The sequence below is a fragment of the Labrus mixtus genome, chromosome 1 (assembly GCF_963584025.1).
Source record: "Labrus mixtus chromosome 1, fLabMix1.1, whole genome shotgun sequence".
Taxonomy (NCBI): domain Eukaryota; kingdom Metazoa; phylum Chordata; class Actinopteri; order Labriformes; family Labridae; genus Labrus; species Labrus mixtus.
The window spans coordinates 11,883,924-11,910,187 of NC_083612.1; the positions used below are offsets into that span (position 1 = coordinate 11,883,924).

The following is a 26,264-nucleotide window of genomic DNA, read 5'->3' on the forward strand; positions in this document are numbered from 1 at the left end:
ATGTTGGTGGGGTTATAAAGTCAGTGTGATCCTGGGTTAATATTTACAAAATTAACCTTATAAATCTGAGCTCAGGTGTTGGCAGGAACATTTGGATTAAGACTGTACTGAACACTGGATTCTGGTTTATCTTCTCTGAGGGAGCATTGAACTGAAGGTATGACTTGTGCTCTTTTCACTTACATAACTTTGATTTCTGATGAATATAGCCAGGATTCCTGATTTAATGAGCAACCTTTTGGTATGTAAAATGTCTACCCTTTCCTTGTGAAATCAAAAACACTGAGAAAATAGTGAAAACACTGAACACAATCTCTGAGTTGTGTTCTTAAATTTTGTTCTAAAATACATTTTCAGTCCCAAAGCTAAAGATAGTCGATTAAGTGTAGAGAAGAAGCTTAAAAACTTTAATGAGCTGAAACTATCTAATGTCTGGATTTTGAGATGGATTATTAACAAACAATGTTGTAATTATTATGATAATACAAGATAATCTGCTGAAGTTTGATTTTCTAATGAATTTACAAATTGATTGTGCCTAAATGGAGTTCAGGAGCCTTATTTCTGTATGAACCTATGCATGCAGCTTTTGACAAAACTGCATATAGTACAGAAATAAAGAGCTGATAATATCTACAACACAAGTCACACTTAAGATTTGTTATAGCAAAACTGTCAAAATGTTCCACAATTTCCCTCCTGACTAAAATGAATCAACAATTATTGATTGGATTGATATAAAATGTGTGTAGACATTCATGCTCCCCAGAGGATGCATCCTAATGATTCCGGTTATCCATACATCTAATACTGGATGTATGGCTCTAATAAGGGTACCCATGAAGTGGCATGAACATTTGCAGCATATGTGCCTTCACTTATTTAGGAAAATGAGCTTCAGACTTGATGTTGAATTTAGTTATGCCCAAATGTAACGTAAGTTTTATGGTGTCATGGTGTTAATGGTGTTTCTCACTCACACAACAAACTCTGTTGGCCAAATCATACAACTCTCTTGAGATATTCAATAAATGGAAAAACTAGCAAGTCATTAAGGTGGAAATCCTCCCCCATTCCACCTTTTACCTATATCCACTGTGGTGTGAACACTCAACTTGCTTCTAATTTTCAAGGTCTCCAAAGGATAAATCCTAACGATTGTGTGAATTAGGAGAAGGTGATTTTTTTGAAAGGTAAAAGTGTAGTGAACATGGTAAACACTTTAATTGGGGAACATGGGTCATGTTTGCATTGTCAATGTGAGCATCTGTTCAAGCATGAGCCAGCACTTGACTGGGAAAAATGTTTTCTGCTATGTGGGTGTTAGTATAATGCTCAAACCACCACTGTTTTTAAGGGTTAGGGTTACTGTAAGATCTTATTGTTGTTAAATTACATTCTTTAAGAGAGCCCCCAGATCCCATATGAAACCATAACACTTCCACACCCCAAATCTATCTAATCTACTATCTTTATGGTTAAAAAAGCCTCTTTCCCCTTTGCCACAGTAATACACACACGATAAATAATCTCTTCCCAGGTAAGGACTACGATATTTCATTTCTTTTGTTTATTAAAAACCATCCACGTATGCTGCTGTTATCAGTCGGGAGAGAAAAGTAGGGCAGTGTTTACACACTTGGAGTGATTATGTCATCTGCACAGCTTCCCGGTCAACCTTTCACCTACTTTCTCTCTGACAGCGTTTGTGTTGACGGTGGCAGCGCTCGTGGGGAAGAGGACCCGTCGGCAAAATATACCAGGTAAGAAAATAAGTAAATGTATACTGTTTATATATTCATAAACTAAGGCAAACAGTTACTGAAACCGGTTGTTAAAATGGGGCCAAAATAGTTAGCATTTCTGTTAGCTTTTAAACCGAAACTAGGATGTACTAGTGAAGCAGCCGGTGTTTTGGTGTAACCAGTGACCATTTAAATTTGCTTTCTTTCAGCCTAATGCGTCCGTGGTAGTCCTGTTTAAGACGGGCTTTAAAGAAGGAAAGTGTCCCAACGAAATACTTTTTGTTTAGTTTGTTTTGAATATGATGTGAAACTACACTCTCCAGTTACGTTTTTTTAATTAAAAAAAGAAGGCGATTCAACATCTGTTGTAACCACGACAACCACTGAAGCGCTTGGGTCATAGACACCAGTTAACATGGTCACCAGTTCGGACGATACACCGGTGGTACGTTAACAAGCTAGCTAACGAACAAACAGACGGTTAGCTTCTTCTTCAAAGGCTAGCGGCTAAATATGTGAACACCTGAAGTGAACTACACGAAGTTACATACAGCTCTGGTTCACACACTTTATTTTACAGTTTGCTCACAAACGTGTGTTTATACGGAAGTGTGTGTGTGTAGTTTTAGTTTTGAAGGTAAAAAAACAAGTTAATGATGACTGATGCTTACTTTTCAACGTTTGCAAAGATATTAGCTAACCACTAAACAAAAGCTAAAATGCAAAAGCTGCAGGTGGCATACAATGACGCTTTCAGAATATTTCTGAAGCTACCAAGATGGACAAGTGCAAGTCAGATGTTTGTTTTTAATCATGTGACCACATTTCATGCTCTGCTGAGAAATGTTATGTTCAAATTTATGTGTCGATTAAATAACTCACAAAATGTCATTATAATGTCACTGACCCAGCCCAGACACAAGGTATTCCTCATGTTTCTGGAAACACTGGTGTAAATGTCTCTTTGTATTGTAATCACATGTAGTGATGATACCCCTTTGTTAATGTCCTGTATTTATATTTCTGTGCTTTGTTATAACGATATGGACCTATGGGTCTGAAATAAAGTATAAAGTAAAGAAAGTAAAGAAAGTAAACAAGCATCCACCCTGACTGTCCCTGAGATAAAGAGGAAGAAAGCTCATGTTTTGAATGTTAACCCTTATCTCCGCGCATCAAAAAAAGTAAGACTGACAATCAAATCAACGAGATAACAAGTTCACGTAATGGAATATTAAGATTAAGATTTACTTTATTGATCCCGCAAGGGGAAATTCTGTTTTTACACTCTGTAAGTCATGCAACACACACATGCACAAACAGGATCCTATGGACATGCACTAATGGAGGGATGTCAGAGTGACGGAGTCGCCCCCGACAGGCGCTCCTGAGCTGGTGGTGGGTAGGGGGTTTGGTGCCTTGCTCAAGGGCACCTCGGCAGTGCTCAACTTCCATATTTGGTCTGCACCGGGACTTGAACCGGTGACCCTCCAGTTCCCAACCCAAGTCCCTACAGACTGAGCTACTGCCGTCCCAAAAGCTGCTGCCGCCCGGAATACTGCCGGAATATAGGAGTTCTTCATTTCTGTCAGTCAAACAATCGACTAATTTAGCAAAAAATCTTAACAATTGACAATTTTAGGTTCTCAAATGTGACATTTAACTGCTTTTCTTCAATCTAAAATGAAATGAAATTGAATATCTTTAGGTTTTTGAAATTCAGGTAAACATAACAAGACAGGTGGCCTTCCTAGTTGTCTTTTTTTCTAATTTTACAGGCTTCTTATGTCATAAGCAGAGTCAGCAGACTAGACTTATACTATACCTCTGGTTGGCTTAGAGAACACTTTAATACTGCAAATAACTCTTTTCTTTTTTTTTTTTACATGTTTAGGGTTAGTGTTAGTTAGGTTGTATACTGGCAAAGAGGTGTACTTTTATAGTAGGTGTCAAATGGACTTTAGATGTCTATCTGTACAGCTATTGCTGAAACACATTTTTCATTTATCCATTAGTACTCAAGCATGGTTCTTCTTCCAGTTTTCTTAATTCTGTTGCTTTCTTTTGTATTAATTGCAGAGTTGGTAGATCTGGAGACATAGTCACCTGAAGAAGAGCTTACAGAAATGTGGATGAATACATTTTCACGTTTTGCCCGGCCTGCCCTGCAAAGGAGCACATCGGTCATGGCCTGCCAGGCTCTGAGGGCTTGTTGTAGGACAGGAAAAACTGCCGGTCCACTATCCTCTTGTCTGACTTCAGTGCAACTTCGTGGGCATCAGACCCTGGGTTCTGCCTCTGCCTCCGCCTCCCTCCCTCTTACTCGTCACTCAGTGAGGCATGTCCGGGCTTTGGATGAGGAGAGACTGATGGAGGTGGAGTGGGAGGATGGAGGCCAAAGTCTGTACCCATTCACTTGGCTGAGGGACAACTGCCAGTGTCCAATGTGTACCCTGGAGTCTGCTCAGGCACGGAAACTGTTAATGGCTGATCTTGATATCCACACAGGAGTTGATGTTGTGGAGGTCACAAATGACAACAAGGTAGGTGATAATATTACACACTCAGTAAGGTTGGTTTTAAGAGACAAAAGGATTAATGTTTAAATAATTTGCTCCTGTTTCAATGTTTAATTAATTTTGACTCCAAATACAATCTCTTTCAAAATAAACTTAGGGTGTTTTTACACCTGGATCATTTGGAGAAGTTGTACCGCGTTTCCTCCTTGGCCCGGTTCGTTTTGACATATGTGAACAAGAAAACCATTCTCTGATGCAAACGAGCCAAGATTGCCTGGAAGAGGTGGTCTCTTTTTTGTCCTTCTCATCACTAGAACCTCCACTTAGGAGAAGCTGGTCTCATAACGTAACATACTGGTAACAGGTGTTACAGTTTAAAGAGTGACCAATGTTAACTGGCGACTTTCAGCTGCGTGAAAACAGCAAGAGTTGTTTACTTTTGATTATTTATCAAAATATATTTAAAAAAAACTCATCAGATATGTATTTGAAGACTTTTTTGTCAACAAACTCAAAGGCATTCAGCTCAAAGTCACCAGTTATCCTGGTCACACATTACACCGTAACACCTTCAGAGCATTGAAAGCCCTACTCATATTTTGCGCTGAGTCATAAGTTTGTTAACTTCTGTAATTTTGTGAGTGGTGTCCAACATTTGAAAAATATGCTCATCTGCCTAAATATCAAAGGAATATTTGACCACACTGCTTCTGCAAGTCAGCCCACGATTCATTTTGTTGGACGGTTAATAGGTAACAAGTGTCTTGCAGGTGTTCCACCTTGCAAAGTGCGACTAGTACATATGACATTTGTTTACCTATGCAGTGGGAAAAGTTGGCTGTGTATCACTTTCTGGATCTGAATAGGAACAAAGCAAACGAGCCAAAGGTATACAAACTCCCTTACTGAAGGTCCCGACAGTTGTGTTTTTCTGGTGCCAGGCACACAAGCGCCCCATTGATTAGTCCTATTTAAAATTCTGGGTTTTTTGAGGCAGAAGCAGATTTAAGAGGTGGAAAATAACTGTTGTGTGCCGATATGTCTGCTGAATTACTGTATTTTTGAGCTGAGATTAAAAAAGACTTTTCTTTGTTTAGTATACACTGATATGACAACACATGTGTATTCAGTTAGCTGGATTGTAGTCCGGACCAGCATTTGTTGCAGACATGCTGAGCTTATTGGTAACAATGAAGTCAGGATGTGATGACAGGATTTCTCTCTCAGCCCAAGAATTGTGTTCTGCACTACATGTTCTGTATAATTGCAGTTCTGAAATAATAAATGTGCCAATGCTGATATATCTGTGATAGACTCTTATCAACACAATGATATTGGCTGACATGGAGTATTTGTAAAGCTGAAGTTGACATCTTACTTGTTTGACTTCATGGCTTTTCTTCATCCATCATTTGTCATTTGTTAAAGTGCAACAAACAACCTAACCAAAATTAATCTTGGGTAAAGTCAGACTTGTTTATGGATACATTTTGTATCCTGCTGAGTGTTCGAGGCCATCAGCCTGGTGATAAACTATGAGCTACAGGGACATTAGACGATCTAATTCTGGCAGAAGCACACGTTCAGTCTGACATTTGAAGTCCTTTAAAGAAGCCACCTTCATGAGCTGTGTCCTTCAGATGATTCTTCCTCTGAAATTTGACGCAGCTGTAAACAGATCTCTGTGAAGTGACCAGGCTGCCAAGCTACTGCTTCTCATTGTCTTTTGTTGATAAAATAATCATATGCAGTACATTTCCTGTATTGTTATTTGTTTCCAGTACCAAGATTTGCCGGGTGGCCTATTGGGGTAAACATCTGCTTCATATAGCACAACAATTATTTTATTTATGCCCCTGGCTAAAGAAAGTAATAGATGCTCAAACCCAGCATAAGAAATGTTGGGTCGGGGCGCTGGTGGCTCAGTGGTTAGTGCGCGCCCCATGTATGGAGGCTATAGTCTTCCAAGCGGGTGGCCCAGGTTCGGATCCGGCCTGTGGCTCCTTTCCCGCATGTCATTCCCCTCTCTCTCTCTCCCTGATTTCCAGCTCTATCCACTGTCCTATCTCTCCATTAAAGGCACAAAAGCCCAAAAATAAATCTTAAAAAATCAGCTGTTTGTATCTCCACAGGTGTCTATTGTTTGGCCCGACCAGCACACCAGTGTGTTTGATGCCGAGTGGCTGAAAAAACGCTGTTTCTCTCCTGCTGCCAGACAAGCAATGCAAGAAGAACTTTTCCTCAATGGTGAGTCAAGATTCAATATTTAAAGTCAAAACTAGAAGTCTTTATTTGTAATGATTCGTTTGGGGGATCACCTCCTCAGGTCCTACACATGCTCTACAGGTGTTTTTCAACCAAATGTAAGTTAATGAAGTACACCGGGCTAAAACTAATACAGTCTTATTCAACTGAAAACCTATAATCCTTCATTAAGGTGATATTTGGTGCCCGAGGCAAGATTTCAGCTGGTGCCCCTTGTGTTGCAGCCAATTCCACCACCAATCTCAAAATTCATTCACTTAAAGAAAACAGCTTTATGTTTTACTGATTTTCTTTATTTAAAAAAAGAACAAATAAATGTTTGTTAAACATTAATTAAAGATATGTCCTTTTTAAATAAGTAATGTATAATGCTTTCTTGACTTCTTTTGTGAAAATTATATTTGATAAAATAATATTAAGTTATGGATGAACACATTTTCCTTCTTTTTCTTCTTATTAGCTTCAACTCTTCTTCCTCTCTCATTGGCGCCCCCTATGAACAGCCGGCGCCCCTAACATTTGCCTTTACTGCCTTTGCCCCGGGCCGGCTCTTGCTGTCATATACTGTGTTGCATGCAACTGAAAAGCATTTCTTTTCTAGCCCCATCAGTTATATCAACAAGGGCAACCTTAACAACAGCCTCACCTCACTAAGTATTGCAGTACTGGAGTAAGGGTCAGAGAGAGGGGGTCTTTAAAGGAGGCCATGAATCATAACCCAGCTGTCTTTGAATTGACAGGATGGACAAACACGGCCATGAATTACAGCATTTTCAAAGCTGTATCTGAGAAAAGCAATTTGTCTGCTTGCTGAGCAGCCAGTTCCTGCTTCTACATAAATAACAAACAAAAATGACACTTCCCATTCGGTAGCCACGAGCTGTTATCAATGAGTAATTATAGATTGGAGACACCACTCTGGCGTCAACATACAAATTCTGACTATGTCCCCACTCACTTAAAAGTGCGTTTAATCCAAAAAAAACCTCATTTCATTTTACACTACACTTTACTTTTCAACACAGAAATGTACAACAGAAAGTATTTAAACAGCTAGCGACAGGATTCTGAAAGGAGAGAATACTTTTGTGAGAAGAAAAGCAGTGAAGTGGGTGATTCTGTACTTTCCTGAGTGTCTGTTTTACAGTCAGTATGAAAATGAAAGTAGAACCGTTTCTGCTTTTGCATTGATGCTGATAAACTAAGTTGAATTCTCCATTATATCACCAGACTTCTTTGTCCTTTCTCTTGATTTTGATTATCAAAGAGCTTCAGGGTTGCTCAGCTGAGTTTAGTTTCACCCGGAAATGAGTGTAAAATCATCGTACACAGTCATTTTAAGCAACAGAAATCACATTATTTGATTTGTATGTGGGGATGTTATAAGACTATTTTATTTAGATGTCTTCTGTGTTTTTTTAATCTGTCTTGTTCAGATTATTTTGATTAGGTACGTTTCCGAAACTTTCCGTCATAGTATTTGTATTAAAATAGGCAGTAAGACTGGATTTGTTGTGCTTGTCCCTGTCCATTATGCAATTGAAGCAGACGTATGTACCTGAGTGTGTGTGTCTGTCATGATGAACGTGAGCGGACTTTCTCCCTCAATCTTTCCTGTGGAAAAAAAGGATGCCCTTGATTTAAACCCTTCTTTCCACACATTTTCTTTCTCCGAAACATAATGTGGTTGTTGAGGAAGGAAGGTTTTCTTTTTCTAAAGACTGGAAAGAGAAGTTATTTTACAGTACATTTACAATGGCCCAATTCCCTTTACAGCCTGCCAGACAGCAGAGGAGAAAGTTTAGCTGTGGAACAAGGTAGGGACGTTTCAGTGGAGCGGGGGATGGACTAGTTGGTTTGTGTACACACACGTGGTCCTGAAGGACCCACAGGGCTGAGCGGCTCCTGCTCTGTTCCAGACTGATTAAGGTTATCTGTGTGTGTGTGTGAGTGTGTGTGTGCATGCGTGTGTGTGTGTGTGTGTGTGTGTGTGTAGCAGAAGTCCTCTGCTCATACTGAAGTGTAAACAGATCTCCCTCATAGCAAATGACAGACAGACTGATATCCATATGATAGTTTAGATAGTTCTTCTTAGGACAGAGTCAGGAGCTCTCCTGGAAGACACTGCTAAGGTCATCCACCAAAACACAATGCAAGATGACATGCACACACACTCACTGGGTTTAATTATTTCCTCCTGAGTGCCATGCAGTCTGAAATCCCTTGCACTGGAATATTCTGAAAAGGCTGTTCAACATCCTTCTTTTCGAAAATGAATGATGATGAACAGCCTTCACCTCAGAGGATTTTTCTCCTGTTCCCTCCTTTACTGCTCCATGACGTTAACTCACTGAAGCCGAGTCCACAGTTTGAATTTCTGTTTCCTTTTTCATGCAGTGCAGCTTGATTTTACAGGCCCAAGTGTGCCTGTTAAAGAGTTCTCAACAGTGAAAGTCAAGCGCACACAGGACACTGTGAGGTCAATATGAAAATTGGAGCTCTGGGGATATTATTCAGCCAGTTCTCTACCTCCTGCTTTTATGTCTGAAGTAATGTTTTTTTCTTCTGCTTTTACCGTAACTATGGAGTTTGTACAACACAAACCACAGGATGTGGTTCAGGAGCCGCTATTCGTGAAGTGAGACATTGGAGAGGTACTATACAAGGACACTTATTACACTATAAAAAACTTTTCATGTCTGTATTATACAGGGACCAACCAGGCTGTGATGAAAATCTGCTCTGTCACACATTTGAGAATACTTTTACAAAGACATTTCTTCTTTCCAACATTCTTAAAGAGTCAATTTTACTTTAAAAAATCAAACTACCTTAACTGTTCAGGTGTGGAGGCGTTTATTTTCAAATATCTAATGTAGTGTATTGGATCCACATGTGATTTGACCTCTAGTTTATTGTCTCTGCACAAACTGAACAGAGGTACCGTATGTCTTCTCGCGAAATGGTGCAGGGCAGTGGACCTTCTGAAATGCTGACGTCTGTATAAACGTGAGCCTCTTTCAGACCCCCTGAAGCCAGATGGAAAACTGATTTGAGAGTGAGGGTCAGGAAAAGATCTGCATGTTCTTACCAAACACAAGCTCACTGTTGTCAGTATTTCCTTCCTTGGGAATTAACAAATCCCAGAGCCTGTAGGCATGTGTAACCAGGAATTTAAACCCAAACTGCCAGAGTGTTGAAGACTGAGAGGTTACCTACAGACTTTCTTTACTAAATCCGAAGGTATTACCTGTCTTTTAAGGTCAGCATTTGAATTATAAGCCTTTAATTGCCTTATTAGACATTTGTTAGGCTGTTAGGTTTTTTATTGGATTCTACTTGTATTTGATGTATTTTCTCCATTACGAACCCCTCACTGTTTTGTGACTGTCAGAATGGCAGTGAGCAGGCGTATTAAAACATTTTGGTTTGCCGATGTCATCAGCAGTGCTAGCACCACCCACCTTTGGTCCTCCTTGCAGGTTAACATCCACCTGCTTGTGCTGAATGTTGTTAGGCATTGCTATGTGGTAAATATAAACCAATTTAACCTGACACAGCCGAACAAACATTCTTATCTGTTTTCTAGGTAAAAATACTGCCAAATGTGCTGCTCCTGCAACATGCTATCCATTAATTACGCTTGTTTACATCTGAGTAGTAGAACAGGGAGAGCAGGCCCATTACCCGGAGCTTCAGCCAGTCTGTGGTTACTGCCCTGGCTAGTGGTGGATGGCTGTGTTACAGTTGGAGCATATCCTTTGACCTGCATTGTTTTACTGACTCGACTAGTAATTCTGGTGCACGGATAATGAGGTGACATCGTTTAACCATTTTTTCAGGACCTTTGGTATTCACACGTGTTGTGTAGTTGTTGACATGTGTGCTCTGAACCTTCACTTATTAGTGGAACGTCGCTTTAGAGGAGAGTCATGATGCGTGCTGTGTGAGCTGCTCTCAAGAACGGCAAAAGCTTTTGTCACTCACAGACTTATCTGCAATGACTCTTCCTCTGCAATGACTCTTCCTCTCACCGATAAATCTGTCTGTGATTTACTCAAACGCCTGCCGGATGCTTTTAATATTTTAACCTTGTCATCGTCTCAGGCCTCCCATTTTGCGCTTGTCAAGTTGATTCAGTCTGGGTGGTATCATGACTAATTTCATGTCACTGGTAGTTAAAAGCTGGATTTAAAAACAGGTCAAATTGAATTTTATAAAAGGTAAAAATGTGCCAGACTAAATAGTTTGTAGCTTTTTTTCACACCTTCATTTAGTTCATAAAAGGAGCCTGTTGTCTATATGAAATCTCCATCCATTCTCTAATTCAGTACACTGTGAATTGCACGCCCTCAACAGGGTGTAATGGCATGTCATTTTGGTGACAAGTAGCCATTTGCTGTGATGACCCAGAATAACTGCGTCAAGTTGTCCTAATAGGAGTAAGTACCACCGCCTGGCCTCTTTGGATGCACTTCTCTCTGCCCTGCAGGTCTCAGGCTGATGTGATTTTACACATCTCATGCTTGAATGGTAGTTTAACCATGTGGAGTTAAGAATCTAAAGTGCTTAAAGGTTTTAGCCTCTGTAAGCATTTGCAGATTGTTTTTGTCCCTCTGGCTCCTCTATTTGACTCCTTACTTTGTATTTTATAATCAGAACAAACACAGAGTTAAGTCTACAGAAAATTTCAATGTCAAGCTGTGAGCTCCGTATGTCTGATGAACGTGTGTATTTGTTGTAATGAAATCCCTTTTATTCTGTCTTTTCACTGGTTTAAATAGTGATGTGTTACCTTTAATTGGGCCTCAGACTTCACTGATGCTCTACTTAAAACTTTACTTTAATGTTACTGAGTGGACATTTTCTTTACAGTCCAACACAAAAACATACAATTATTCATAAAAAATCTGCAAAAACTCTTAATCTCCTGCACTGTCACCAAGAATTATGGATACAAAAAACAGAAACACATCTGGAGTCATAACTAATATTCAATGGAAAGAGCATGATCACTATCTAAGTGCTACCTTTAGGGAAAGAAAGCCATGACCCCAACAAAAGCATCCAAAAGTCAAATGTGTAGAGCCCAAAAGGATAAACAACCCTCACTGTATACAGATACTGTTCACCAATCCATCAGAAAAAGTAAATAACACAATTAAAAACTAATAAAGGCCTAATTCAAGAAAGCTCAGCCCAATGGATTGTACATTTAGAATAGCAGGTACAACAGTGTAGTATAATCCAAAACTTCCATTTCCCTCCTCACAAAGAAAACACATGAACTATTACATGATTCAGTTCACCTTAGGTTACACTTAAAGTTAAAGTTAAAGATGGTTTAACTCATGATTTAAATATGAATATATGATTTAATGATACTTCTAAAATAAAAGCTTTAACCATGAGACTGTTTGATTAAATAAGCACAATCTGTTGTAAAATGTAATGCAAGTACTGAAAATCTGAAGAAATGTCAAAGCCAGTATGCTGAACAAATTTATTAAAATTTATTGTCAGAAACTTTCTCGAGAGAAACTATGATGACACTAAAGGTGCAATGAGATTTCTCTCACTGTAACAGCTGTCGTTGGTAATTCCTTCTCTGGCCTGCCAAAAAAATGTCCCTAGTTTCTAGTCACAGCCAAAACTGTAAAAAAAAAGAAAAAACAATTGTAACCTTTAACTGTAGGGACCTTCTGTCAAAATATCTCTGGCAATTAACCGTGTTTTTATCTCAGTGGTCTGGACCTAATTAATCTTAGCTTTGTGTAAGTCTCTGTGGAGCTGTCAGAAGTCTGACAAAGGCCATACATGCTTTACATACTTATACTGTGGAAAATATTCACCAGGAGTGTGAACTCTATAGTACACTGTGACACTGTTTAGGGTACTTGTTAACACATTTAGAAAAAAGGTAGAGACAAATGATCATGAGCAGGTTTAACTCTCAGTATAATGCTTTTTTCTCATCTTTCAAAAGTGTCAAAAAGAGGCAAATGTCACATTTAATTCAAAGGTCTCAGTTACATGTTTTTGTACGTTTTTGAAGAATTACAAGGTTTTTGTGCCTTTACTGGAGAAACAGGACAGTGGATAGAGAGGGCGAGAGGGACAGGGGAATGACATGCCAGAAAGGAGCCACAGGTGGGATTCCAACCTGAGCCACCCGCTACGAGGACTACAACCTCCATACATGGGGCGTGCAAACTAACCACTCGACCACTGAGATGTATTTTGGGCTTTGTGCCTTTATTGGATGGGACAGTGGATAGAGCAGGAAACAACGGAGAGAGAATGGTAATGACATGCAGGACAGAAGACACAGGCTGGACTTTAACCGGACCCCTGCTTGGAGGACTATATCCTCTGTACATGGGGCACAACCTAACCGCTAGGGCATCTGCACCGCAAATTTTTTGTAGCAGCTTTTTCTCTCATGCTTGAACCGTTAAGCTCAAATTAAAATTTCCACGTCCATGTAGCCGTGACAGTCAGTGACCGGAACCTCCCATGATCCAAGGGTCTTTGTTTCAGTCTTTGTGGATTTCCACATGCAGGACAAAATGTACAACCAGCAGCAGTTTGCACATGTAGACACATCTGCCTATGCAGACACGCTTTTTCTGACATTATGGAAACATAACCCTTTGTATTTTGTCTTATGGTGGTTACATATCTTTAAGAGTTGATTCTTGTATTTATAAATCTACATCCAACCGAGGGGAGATTAAAATGTAAAAATCTTGAATGTAATTATTTTGCATTTCTATATTATTCTTACTTTTGAAATTGCACTTTTATTTTATTTTTTATTTTACACAAGTTTTTACTTAAAAGTATTCTTCTAAAATCGAGTTTCTTACTTGCATATACTTATTCTTTGCCAGTCCTCTATCCTGAATGGATACAGGGGCTGTAGCCATTTGACCTCATTTTGTTTTTGGTTCTTTTGGCAGAAGTTTCCTTCGGGGTTTGGGCCAATCTTTATTTTTTTAACTCTTGTCATGTCTCATATTGAAACCTTACAGTATACATCAATTACTATTTCATTACTATTGGACAGTTATTGTAAACTTCCTGACAAAGCAGCCTGAGGCTCTCCCAAACACACTCTTGAGTTCTGACTTTTCTCCATTAAGTCCTCTGACTTGTTATATAACTCAACCAAGTAGCAGCTGATTTGTTAATTTCCCGTCTGTCTGGTGTTTCCCCCTTTGCCATCTGGTCTGAATTTAGCCTTCTATGTCATCACTCTTCAGCTGACAGAAAGGCTCCTGGAAACATAGCGGTGGAGGTCCATCCATGGAAAAACTTGTATCTTTCCAAACCTGACCCCCACTTTCTTCAAACATCATTTACAGCTTCAGCAGAAGCACACGTGCGCGCAAACACGTGTGCATGCTGTGTTATCAGCCTGAAAGGAATTTGAAGAATCTAAACTGTGAACTATGACTTCAGTGTTTTCATTTGTCAAAATTAGTTTGAATCATCATGCGCTGTGATTTAATGGACTGCTGAGGGTTTTAGCCGCTCCAATTTGTCAAACATAACGGTGATCAGGCAAAACGTCCACATATCCGATGTCTCTTTCGGGAGAACCGGGGCGTCTTTCAATAAATGTCACTATTTTTCACCTATACAATTTATTTTTTCACAGTGTATGTCTTCACAGATCAGCTATATTTGGATTAATATCCTTTTTTTCTGTCATCTCTTGAAATCTTCACACTTCGACAGTCTACATCAGACTGTACGGAAAGCTGGGTGATTAAAATTATTGGATTTTTCATTTCCCTGGCAAGTTAAGACCTCCTGCTTGGCACTTTAAATAATACTGAAAGCATTGAGTCTTAGTTGGCAAAGAGAACATCATTTGACAAACTACTGCATGGCTCGGTAGAGTTTTTTTGGGAACCTAAACTTGCTGATGGAGAAGGAGAAGAGTTGGTTTAGTGTGTATGTGTGTGTGTGTGTGTGTGTGTGTGTCTGTGTGTGTGTGTGTCTGTGTGTGTGTGTGTGTGTGTGTGTGTGTGTGTGTGTGTGTGTGTGTGTCTGTCTGTCTGTGTGTGAAGGGCCTGCAGCTCTCCAGTAAGAAACACTGCTCACTCTGTCTCCTCTAAACTGGGACAGAGACTGAGGCTGGCCGCTCTGTCTTCCAGGTCAGTTACATAGATAAAGGTGTGTTTGTCCAATTAGTGGCGGGTGGAGTTAGTTTTTCGCAGCTCCCTCACACGTATACACACATTATGAAAACACACACATACATACTAATTGTTGACTGGAATATGAATGGGAGTTTCACAGTTTCCTCCTTGTTTTTCTAATGTCTGGACTCGCAGGTCTGTTAATGTCCTTCTTGGCTGTGTTGTAATGTAATGGCTGTTGTGTCTTCTCAAGAACTAAAATCATTTATCATTGAGCAGATTTTGTTCTTGCAGCTGTTTAAAAGCTGAATATGGGGGAGGAAACCTGTTTAAAATAAGAGTCTGTCTGTCTTCACTCATGACATTGATAAACACAGATGAAAAAAAACCATTAATGATTTATAGCTGGATGCGATCAATGAGAGCGCCGTCAGCTCAAAATTCTGTTTTAACTGGAGCCCGACCAATTAATCTGCCAGCCGATAATATCGGCCGATATTGGCATATCAGGTGAATATCAGTATCGGCTAATTTTATCTCTGATATATGTCAATATTACTAGATTTATTCACCAGTCAGATAGCATTTCATTTGAGTTTAATTGTATTGCAATAGCAGTTCTCTTTCTGGCTGTAGAAATAAATGTTAAATAAATATAAATGTTAATGCTAAATGTTAAATAAATGTATAGAGCAGTAAAACATACAGTACTTGTATTTGGGTCTGTGTTTTAATGGACTTGAACTAAAGCATGAAAAAGAAACTTTAAGTTTACAAATAGCTTGATTTTTTTGTGAAGAAGAGATATTAAGACAGAGTATTTTATTTTATGATTCCACATACAGTTACAGACTGCAGTTCACCCTCTCTTCAACTAAAACTGAAAAGCCCGTCCAAGATTTACTTTTTTCTAATTGTCAATTTCTCAGTTGTTTTTTTTTCAATCCACTCTGGTCTTCTATGAGTCTGAATGATGTTAATACTAAATTAAATTATGAGCTAAGACCTGTATCAGAAGGCGTTTTCATAATTTCTGTTCAAAAAAGAAAAGATGGACCACTCAGAGTTCGTTCCCAGACAAAGTTTCATGGAGCACAAACAGAAACAGGTGTTCAGGGCAGATGGGAGGACTCCAGTCTCCATATTTCAGGCCTTTGTACGAGGTTTCAGGCCAGTCTTAATAGGGAAAAAGGGTTTAAGAACTTTCCTTTTCTTCTTCCATTCTAAAGAAAAAAAATCTTCAAATAGTTGAGATCAAAGTGAGAATCTCTGTATTTTTTCTTTGATCAGTTCATCATTTGACATTTTCTAAATTCTTTCTTAATGTATTTCTAAAAGCAAAATAGTTGATAAAATCCTCCTTCTCTCATTATTTTTTTCTTGATACCCCGCACTTATGCTCCTTTCAAGTCGGTGAACACTGGAAATGAATTTAAAGCTTTTATTTTGAAGGTAAAATAGTTCCATTATGCTGCTATAAGTACATCATGAAGTATTAACTTGCATGGTTATACCACTACTGGCTTTATTTACTCATCACTACAATCAGAAAGTGGAATAGATCAAGATCTACGTAATAAAGCAATCTTATTCAGATTTACTGAAGTACTTCTTTAAAATGTCCTTTAATGAACCTAACAGCTTGACTCTTTGATATAAAGGCCAATCTTTCCAAAACAGAAATGAGAAGGGTTTTCTTTTTGATGCCCATCTGGCTGTGAGCGCTCTGCTGTGCATTCCTCAGGCTGCCCATTGAAGTGAGCTGATCCGAGCTCTGCGATAAAACTCAACCAAGTCAAAACAAAAAGCTCTGAAGATAACTGCAGCGATTCAGACAGCTTTGAAGGTGCTCCCAGCTGCTCTTCAGTCCTCTGAGCTTAAACAGAGCACAGTGAGGGGAGAGCCAAACTGCCATGATCTGCCTGACAGCCACAGGAGCCCCAGCTTCAGGTTTCCTCATCTGGAAAAGACACTGTAGCAGACCACGAGCCGGGAGAAACAGGAGACGGGATTATACACATAGACTATCTTGTCAGAATGTCAGAGGCGTCTCTCCAAGCTCACCGCAGCACATTCCTCGCTGTGAAAAACTGCAGGGGTCTTCACAGACATTAGAAAATGAAGTTAAGTCTGAAACCTGGATGTGCTTTTTAATCGGCCACTTGGGGGCAGTGAGAACAAGAAGTAAACACAACACTGACATTTCATCACCATAAATTCACGATCTAAGCAAAGGGTTGTTTCTTTACTCATTAACCAGTTATAGAGCAACATCATCATTCATCCTCTGCCATGAATTTAAGTCCAATACTGACTCTGTTTGAGCTCTGTTTTGGTCTCTACCAACTTCTGGGACTCTAGAGCTGCAGCAATGTCTCTTTCAGCTAGTTGTTTACTTTCTCTTTCTGCTGTCGGTCTTTGAGCAGGTAGTGTACAGTCTTTCTGAACACTGTTGTTGGAAGGTTAAGAACAGATCTCTCCGTTTACACATTGACACAGTGACGTTGTTTTTAAAGGTAACATCAGTTACAGATGAAGAAATACCAACAATCAAATGCATCAGAAGTTTTCACGATAAGAAAGGCCTTGACATACATGTATAACATCAATCAGTAAGTACTCCTCATTACTCACTGACATGAAGTGAAGTCACATTCAAGATAAAGACGGCATCATTTTAGACAAACAAAGGAAAACAAGTTACATAACAGACACATTCAAACACAATCAGATATTAAGATCACAGATGAACACAGAACTCAAGTATCATGGAGAGTTATTCATTGATTTCAGTAAATGGATTATGTTTCTTAATCTGAAGAAGCAGGAACTGCTGCCATTGCATATAAGTGGAATAGAGCGGGCTCTCCATTTCAGCATAGAACTGTTTCCTAACTGACAGATTTGACTGTTTCTTAATCTGAAAAGTAGCATTTTGCACTTTTTTAATGCAATATACGATAGTTAAATCCTATTTTGATTACCAGGGGGGAAATTCAGTAACACCCTGCACAAAATAACAGTATTTTTCCAGTTTTTAAGCTTTGTTCTAGCTGCACTGAATCTACAGGATTTCAACACTTAGAATGAGAGGGCCCCAATTTATTTTTAAATCTGCAGCCAGTTAACGCTAACAAAGGACCTTCTTCATTATCACTTACATCTCAGAGTTGTGATTAGCTTCCTGTGGAGAAACAAGCAAAAATGAGGAGCTGATTCAAACGCAGGTATTCATGCAAACTCTTTTTGTTGGACCTGGCTCGACTGCAGTGAGAGCGTGATAAGAGTTCAAAATAAGATCTGGGCTGAACTGCAGCCAGGACTTCACAGCTGATGTATATGCATGCTGTGCCTGACGCTGTAGCCTCTTTGTCACGGGTGACACCCTAAACCACGGGGCCAGAACATCGCCAAACCTTTACAAGACATGTAGGTCCAGTTTCACGAGAGTAACTGTAACATTCAGGCTTGACCTTTACCCCAGTTTCTCATTCTCCACCTTTGTTTCTCTCTGCCCTCTTGACAAGTTTTAACAAGCGGGGGTTCCTGACCCTTTGAACTGTTCGGCCAGAAGCTGATAGTTTGTGACAACAGCCTGGAGGGAGGTCCAGGAGTCACGATGATCACTGTGTTCCTGACTGATGTTGCATCCCTGAGTGCTGTGTGCCTCACTGCTGCTAACAAAACCAGGAACTGAAATTCCTCAGCACCAGTTAAAGTCTGTAAATCTTTACGGCCTTTAGAGTCTTTTCATCTTTTGGACATTTTTAACAATCACAAATGAAGTTCAGAAAGCTTTCTCTGCTGCTTGTACAGTCTCTGCAGACTCGTAATCTGTTTGTGATGCAGATATTTGGGAAGTTGTTTTGATGTGTGGGAATGGAAAGAGACACAAGGAGGAGCCACTAACAGACAGGTACACAATCTTCTTTGCTAAACCCTCCTCCTCCTCCTCCTCCTCCTTCGGCAAATCTACTTAGCAGCTGCTTCAGAGGAAGTCACTGGAGAGGGGCTGCATGGAAAAAGGAGTCGGGCCAGCTGGGCGGAGAGCAGTGGGAGGATTTTTTCCACTTCTGTCTGTCTTAGAGAGAGGGTCTGATTTTTCTCAGCCAGCTATTCATCCTGAAGTTTGCAGACCATCGAACGCACGGCAGGCTGCAAAGTTTTCAAAAGAAATACGAAGGGGACCAACAAAGTAAAGAATTAATGTTATCTTTCAAGAAGAAAATATACATACAAAACGTATTATTTCATTTTTCAGCCTGAAAAGTTTCAACTCCATTTTTTTGTGATGGGTTTTATTAATTGAAAGTATTTCCTGTTTCCATACATTAAGTGACTTCCTTCATGTCGTCTGTGGAAAACACTTGGGCTTAAGATGTGTGTTGATGGAAAGTAGAAAGGGCTGTCCGTCCGCTCTACAGCTCGCCCCTGCTGCACGTCGTCCTGGTTCTGGTTCATTTTATCAGTTGAACCAAATAATAGGATAATGTCAACACAGCTGCCTTCAGTGAAAACTTTAATCTTTTTTATTTTGAGTTTACACTAGTGAATCCTCAAGGGTGTCTGGACTGTCATTCATGTTCAAACATGCAACAAAAACCTGCCAATATCCTCTCAGATGTTAAGAAGTGTTTTAGACAGATAGACAAACTCAGGGATAAACTCATATAAGGATACATGGATACATAAATGATAGATTATTGGGAATTTGTGGCCACCTTCCTTAAATATACAAACCTAGTCAAAGATAACTTAATACTTACGATGTATTCCTCAGGAGATTGATTTTCTTCATTTTGTAGAGCGGTTTTAAAACGTATGGAAAATCTTAAATAGTGGAAGCATACAGCTCATGGTCACTAGCACCATCACGTGACGCTGAAGACTAAAAACAAAGCAAGGACCCAGTAAAGGAGCAGAGAATGTGCAGCTTAGTCTCTGTTGTTCTTCCATCTGCTGAGGAGATCACTATATAGTCCTCTACATAGATATAGATAATAGTGAAGGATTTCAGACACAACCATAACTAAATATGTCATTGTTTATCTCTAAACCCATCAGGTATTGTCTGATGACAGTATAACCTCAGCGGAATAGACAACTTTTTGGGTTGCTTTTGGTGTAGTCCAGCAAAGACTTCATTTTACAGTCCGACTTGAGAAGCGTGAATGGAGTTTGGATTGAGTCACAAAGTCTAAGAGTGGATCGTTAGCTGTACGTGAATGCAGATGTTTGTTTATAGGGTTTAATTAAAGCTCCTTGGTCGTCATATGACCCCCGATAGGTTCCTGGGTTGCATCACAGCGGATTGCAGCCCGTCCCTCTTTTTTAGCTCTCTACCCAGACTGAAGCTGAAATGCAAGTGGATGATATCACTGGACTAGAAACGAAACCAGAATGCTTCACACACCAAGTAAAGTGGCTTCTGCCGACACATTCTACATATATGAGTGATTAAAAGACATTTTAGCACACATCAGTAAATCCACACAGATGACAGTCACGGTGTGTTTGGGTGACGCATGAGCAGCAGATGGGACTAAACTTCTGCCCTTGCAGTCCCATTTCAAGGCCATGTAAGGGGAAGAAAACGATGAATGTAACATCTGATTGAGTTGCTCTGAAACAGACCAGTGGTGCTCTTGTTTTTGTTTGTTTGTTTGTTTGTTTGTTTACGGAGCAGCAACAGGACAGGCCAAAGATTCACTGATGGATGGAAAAGCTCCATGTTGGTGCATTCCAGATGCAGCTTATTTCCAGTCAGACAAACACAATCCCCCCCCCCCCCCCCCCCCAAAAAAAAGAGCTTCTCTATATGTATGTAAATCTCTGCTTAGATGAAATAACATTACTTTCATGTTCTCTCTCATTTCAGAGCGTTATTACTGGGACTCCAAACTGCGCATCCCCACAGCAGACTACCAGGAAGTCCTGCATGACGATCAGGCGGCGCTGGCCTGGCTCTTGGCGCTGCGTCGCGTTGGCATCGTGTACCTGAAGGGGGCTCCAGCTGAGCAGGGCCAAGTTGCTAGACTGGCTGAGAGGATTGGCTACCTCAGGCTGACATTCTACGGGTAAGACGCAGTGATGTTCATCTATTTTTCTCCAATCATCCTCAGCCAAGACTCTGTTTACAAATCAGATTCCTCAAAACATCCTGAACTGCTGAATTTTCCACTGATCATATTTTAGCTGGAGAAGAGCCTGAAGAGTGTTATTAGTAAGAATTAAATTAAGACAAAGCTCGTTGTTTATTCTCCATTTCCAGGCAGTCAGGAGAGAAAAAAAAAGGAGCTAGACATTGTGAGGAAATACGTTCTCAGATACTCACTTAACCAAATGAATGTTGAGGATTATTCCTCCCCTGGTCAATTATGTACGGCTTTGATTCTTCCCTGTTCCACGGAGAGCTCAGAGGTGTCTTTGGGCCTTTCATCGCACCAGAGTCATCCCTTTGACTTAGTGCAGAGCTGATTACTTGAGGACAGAGACGAGGAAAACAACTTTAAAGCATTCCATCTTTTTTAAGCCAGAGGAATTACCTGGTGCACTCAGTCAGAACCGAGGTTTGGAGCCTCAAGCTTTCCCTCTGCCAGCGGATGAGCTCATACTGTTGGAAGCAAAAAAGACTGCAGACTCTAAGCTGAAGGCCTGCCATCAGAGAAACTAGACCGCTTTTACGAGTCGGGCATCCAAACGAGGCATGCAAACAGAACATGGAAGATAACTTTACCTCATTAGTGCTATACTCCTGCTGCATCTCAATGAAGTGTCGACTTCAGAGGCAGCAGTCTGCATGTTCCTGTGAAGCTGCCCACTTCCCCCCCCCTCAGGGAACCCTGCAAAGTTCATCTCATCTCTTTCTCTTTCTCTCCTCACAGCCTAATTGTCGCTGCTTATCTTCTGAAGCCAACGTTAAATAATTAACGAGGAGTTTATTAATGAATGTTATCTTTGTCCTCAGGCACACATGGCAGGTCCAGGACAAATACATGGCAAACAATGTAGCCTACACTTCTGGAAGGCTCAGTCTCCACACAGACTACCCGGCACTGCACTTTGCACCTGGAGTGAGTAAATCTATTTAGTATGGTCTATTAAGAGCATTAAACAGAGATACTATCACTTATTAGTTTATGTGCTGCTTTTATAAGGCTGTTCCAGGGCTGGAATTTGGGTTGTTATGTCCTTAAAGTTTTTAAAACAAGCATTTGTTCGGCATGTGTTTGTGTGTTTTTTTTTGTGCGTGTTCGACTGCTATAGGTGCAGTTTCTTCACTGCATCACTCAGGCGGTGGAGGGGGGCGAGAGCGAGGTTGTGGACGGCTTCCACATGGCCAAGCAGCTGCAGAGAGAAGACCCAGAGGCCTTCAGGACGCTCACCTCACTCCCCGTGGACTTCACCGACACGGGGACGGACTACTGTGACTTCATGCTGCAGTCCAAGAAATGCATCATCGAGTGAGTGGAGACAGGCGGACAGATCACCTGTTGTTTTTATTTTTCACACATTCACTGTCTCTGCATGAAGCAAAGTCACAGACAAGAAAATGACTTTCATTGCAGAAAAAGATGCTGAGATAAAATCCCCCAGTATGAGAGAATGAGTGAATCTGAGATATAAAATGAGACACTGCCATCTGCTGTTCACATTTATTATGACCAAATACACTGAGTACATCCTACCAAATTGTGGGGAACTTTCAGAGAGGAGTGTTGAAGCCGCCTCTCTGTTCACTGTGTTTAACTGAGAGCTTCAACAAACAGTTAGCTTAGATGTTCATGTGTCCATGATCTTTTTTTACCACCTGGTTTACCTCGAACTTAAGTTGAAACGGTTTCCTCCATTAATTTATTCATTGATTAACTGATTCATCCCTGCAACGCTTCAATGCAAAATATTAGTTGCAGCTTCAGATGTGTGTTTTGTATGCTTGCTCACTGTTGACTTACATTTTCAAATCATAAAAAAAGTGTTGCACATTTTCTGTTTTAATTAAATAATTTCTGTTTTCCATGTTGGCAGCCTTGACCCTGAGGGCCGAGTCGTTCGGATTAACTACAACAACGCCACCAGAAACTCAGTGCTGGACCTGTCCTTACATCAGGTTCAGCCTTTCTACAGAGCTCTGAAGACCTATGTGAACATCATGAACCGACCAGAGAACGTGGTCACATACAGCATGCAGCCAGGTCAGCGAGCAACTCTTAAAACTCAACCCGTGTAAAGTGATGTGTCTGTGAAGGCCAGGCTAATAATAACCAGAACACGAACTGTCACAGTCATGTAGAACAACAAGTCTGCCGTCATGAAGGTCATGATGACATCAGGAATGCCAGTGCCATCTCTGTCACTGCTGACCAAGTCAGTTAACCAAAGTCCGAGATACCCCCTCTCTAAATAATCACTGCTCGGAGGAGAGTCTGTTGCAGTGACAGTGAAAGAGTCGTGATATTCAATGAGACAATGAGGACATCAGAGAGGAGCAGGAGCCTTCCATTAGTAGGGAAGACGGTGTGTCCACAACATCATGCTGGGTTCAAACCCCCATGTTGGAAATCATCCATCCCGTTGAAGCGTCCTTGAGGTTGCTCAAAGGATTCTGGTGTGATTCAAACAATCCTGTGTGTGTGTATGTGATGTGCACCAGTAGAAGTGTTACAACAAACGGGTCGGGGTGAAAAAGGCCTGTGGCTAAAGTTTAACACTGTAACCACACTGCAGGGCTGTCCCATTGTCAGCATCCTAATGTGGTGGGAATGAGGCAAGCTGGAAGAGTTTCTCTTTTTAACACATTTATTCAGCTATATGTAATCTGCTTTTACATAAAAGATGAACTTTAGTCTGTCTGGTTAACACGCAATCTGCCTGCAGGAGTTTCATGTCCAACACCAAGAAGTACAACATCTGATCACTACATTATAATGTGGAACCAAAAGCTTGACACGAACATTAAGTATAGCAGGTCAGGGTCTGAGACATTTAGATAAATGTGGCCGTCTGAAAATTGTTCCTCAGACCCGTTTCTGATCAGTCTGTGTTTTTGCCTTTCAGGAGACTTGGTGACCTTTGATAACTGGCGTCTGCTGCACGGGCGGAGGAGCTACGTCAGCAGGCCGGACAGGTTGAGACACCTGGAGGGAGCCTACCTGGACTGGGACGAAGTCATGTCCCGCCTCCGGATACTCCACAGCTCGGTCAATGGCAACGTCTGAAACTTTGCAGAGAATGGAAACAATGTTTTAGGTTTCAAGAGTTTAGCTGAACGCTGAGGAGACAGAGGGCGAAGTGCAAAGATGTTGAACTATCTGACAACAGGTGAAGAGCTTGATCTCTTTCTGTGAGTCAGTCAGGCATCAAATCAACAGTTGAGGATGCTTTCTTTAGGCTGGTGTTAAATCTGCAGGGTGTCTTTAACTTTTCAGGCTTATTACAGGGCAACGCGTCAATGCAAAATATGACACTTAGATTTCATTTTTATAAGCTGATACTTCAGAGGTTTTATACTTTTTTAAAATTATGATATTATGAATCTCATAAGTTTATTTTAATCAAATTCATAATTCCCTGTTCTCTGGTTAAGCTCACCATGTTTCGGCTGTTTCTGAAATCACATTGTTTTTTTACGATGGATTACAGACTGTTATTTTGTTTAATAATGATACTTCTGCTTTTGTTAGACGAGGATGGATACATTTGATTTGTGATGCAAAAAGAATGAAAAAAAAAAACTCAACATGAAACTACTTTGTTGTTTAACCAAAACAAAATAGTTCCTGTGAAAGCTATAGTTGTTAATATGGAAAAGGATTTTTCATCAGAAACAGAAACAATTCTTTTTGTATTCAGCAGCATGATTTACCTTTTTGTGATTCTGGCAGAAGTTTCAGAGCTGTTATTTATTTATTTTTTTGTTTGAGGGAAATTCTATCCTATACGTATCTCTAAACTACCCGACTGGTTACCAGGATTTGGTGATCAACGAGTGTAAAACGAATCCATAAGGTACTCGTGAACTTTTTCATGATGTTATTATAAAGCACAATGTGCTTACGTTTCATGTTGCTAAGTTTGTGATGCTGTTATTCTCTAGATTGGACAGTGACGAGTTCTTCTCATTCTTTGGGGGAAACCATTTTCAGACGAGGTTTTACATTTTAACGGTCACCCAAGTGCCCAGAGACAAATGTATCCGTTACAGCCTTGATTCATTTTAATGGAACTATAACGACGACTGTGCAGTATTTAGGTGCTCTAACATTTCTAGAGGCAACAGTAAGTTTCTTATAGCGAGATGCTCGTGTAGATGGAAATACTTGACACTGCTCCTGTAAGATGAAATATAAAAGACATTATGGATTTATCAGGTAAAGTGTGATCAGGTGTTCACTGATGAGCTCACCAGTGAATGGTATACTATGGTGCGGCAGACCTTTGTTTGGGGAGTTTTCCTTTGCTCAGTCTTAATTCTTTTAAGGGTTGCACTGCTGGTCACTATGAACTCAAACTATAAAGAAAGCTTTTTGTAAAGTGTGTTTCACTGAATGTACACACAGCTGGCTCAAATAAATCTCTGTAGCTCCAACTTTGTCGTCTACGTGTTTGATTGGTGAAGCTCACTTTTATGTCTTAAAAATGAAAACATACCGCACTTCATTTGCAACAACTTTATTATATTGCCAAAGCTGTACATGTTCTATAAATACTTTTTTAAATACTGGAATTATTACACCTGACATCTCATTTCATTTATTCCCTCTCATTACAGCAGCTGGCTTAAACAATGACAGGGATGAGCTGTAATAGTCCAGTAAACAAAAACAAAAACAAACAATCGTAAGCAGAACGAGCCATGTCCCATTCACAAACCAACTTCAGAGACGCTTCAGATCCAGTTTCTGTCATTTTCATTTATTGATGAAACAGGATCCTCCGAATATCCCAATCATCGCCTTTCTTTGCACAGTTAAATCACTCAAAAATAAGCTTGTCAGAGTCTAAAGAACATCTTCCAGTGAAATAACTGTACCGATATATTGCTGATCTGGAGAAACACACACACACACACACAAACACACACTCATGTGAAAGTCAAATGAGCCAGCGTTAAGACCAGATTCAACTGTTCTTTACTATCACAGAACAGAAACAACATTAAGACTGGAGGATCAGATGACCACAGCTTTAAGCGTTCAACACGTCAGAAGATCAGACTCAGGGCGGAAAACTGCTGCTGTGACTTCTGAGGGCTTCAGACTTTTGTCACAGATCAGACTGACACCATACTCTGTGACAAAAAAGCTCATCTTTCAGGTGCTCAGGTACAAAAAATAAATCACTTCTTCCTGCTTTAAAATGAAACAATCTTTCACTGATGTTCTATGACAGATGATTTATTAACTTATTGATTACTGTTGGTGCATTCAATTGACTTTAACTAGAACTCTTCACCATTTTCTGACATGTTTTGCTCTAATGCTTTATCATTAGTTAACATCATTTTGTTGCTTTCCTACTGTAATTGCAGGAGACATTTTTGCACTGATTCCATCACAGTTTCTACAAGTGGTTGCTGTTAATAT

The 26,264-nt window shown here is 40.1% G+C and overlaps 1 protein-coding gene across 2 annotated transcripts; it reads left to right on the plus strand.

The window, feature by feature from the left end:
* On the plus strand, window positions 1-25,972 carry bbox1 (butyrobetaine (gamma), 2-oxoglutarate dioxygenase (gamma-butyrobetaine hydroxylase) 1). 2 transcript variants are annotated; one of them, XM_061064988.1, is made up of 9 exons: window positions 1-157; window positions 1,704-1,763; window positions 3,825-4,288; window positions 6,397-6,511; window positions 20,558-20,756; window positions 21,647-21,752; window positions 21,946-22,142; window positions 22,708-22,874; window positions 23,737-25,972. In XM_061064988.1, the coding sequence occupies exons 3-9, from the start codon at window positions 3,872-3,874 to the stop codon at window positions 23,895-23,897; spliced, it is 1,362 nt and encodes a 453-aa protein (XP_060920971.1). In that variant the 5' UTR covers window positions 1-157; window positions 1,704-1,763; window positions 3,825-3,871; the 3' UTR covers window positions 23,898-25,972. The 2 variants fall into 2 exon arrangements, with proteins under 2 accessions (XP_060920971.1, XP_060921057.1); XM_061065074.1 differs by lacking the exon at window positions 1,704-1,763 and having other exon boundaries at window positions 6-157.
* The last annotated feature ends 292 nt before the right edge of the window (window positions 25,973-26,264 follow it).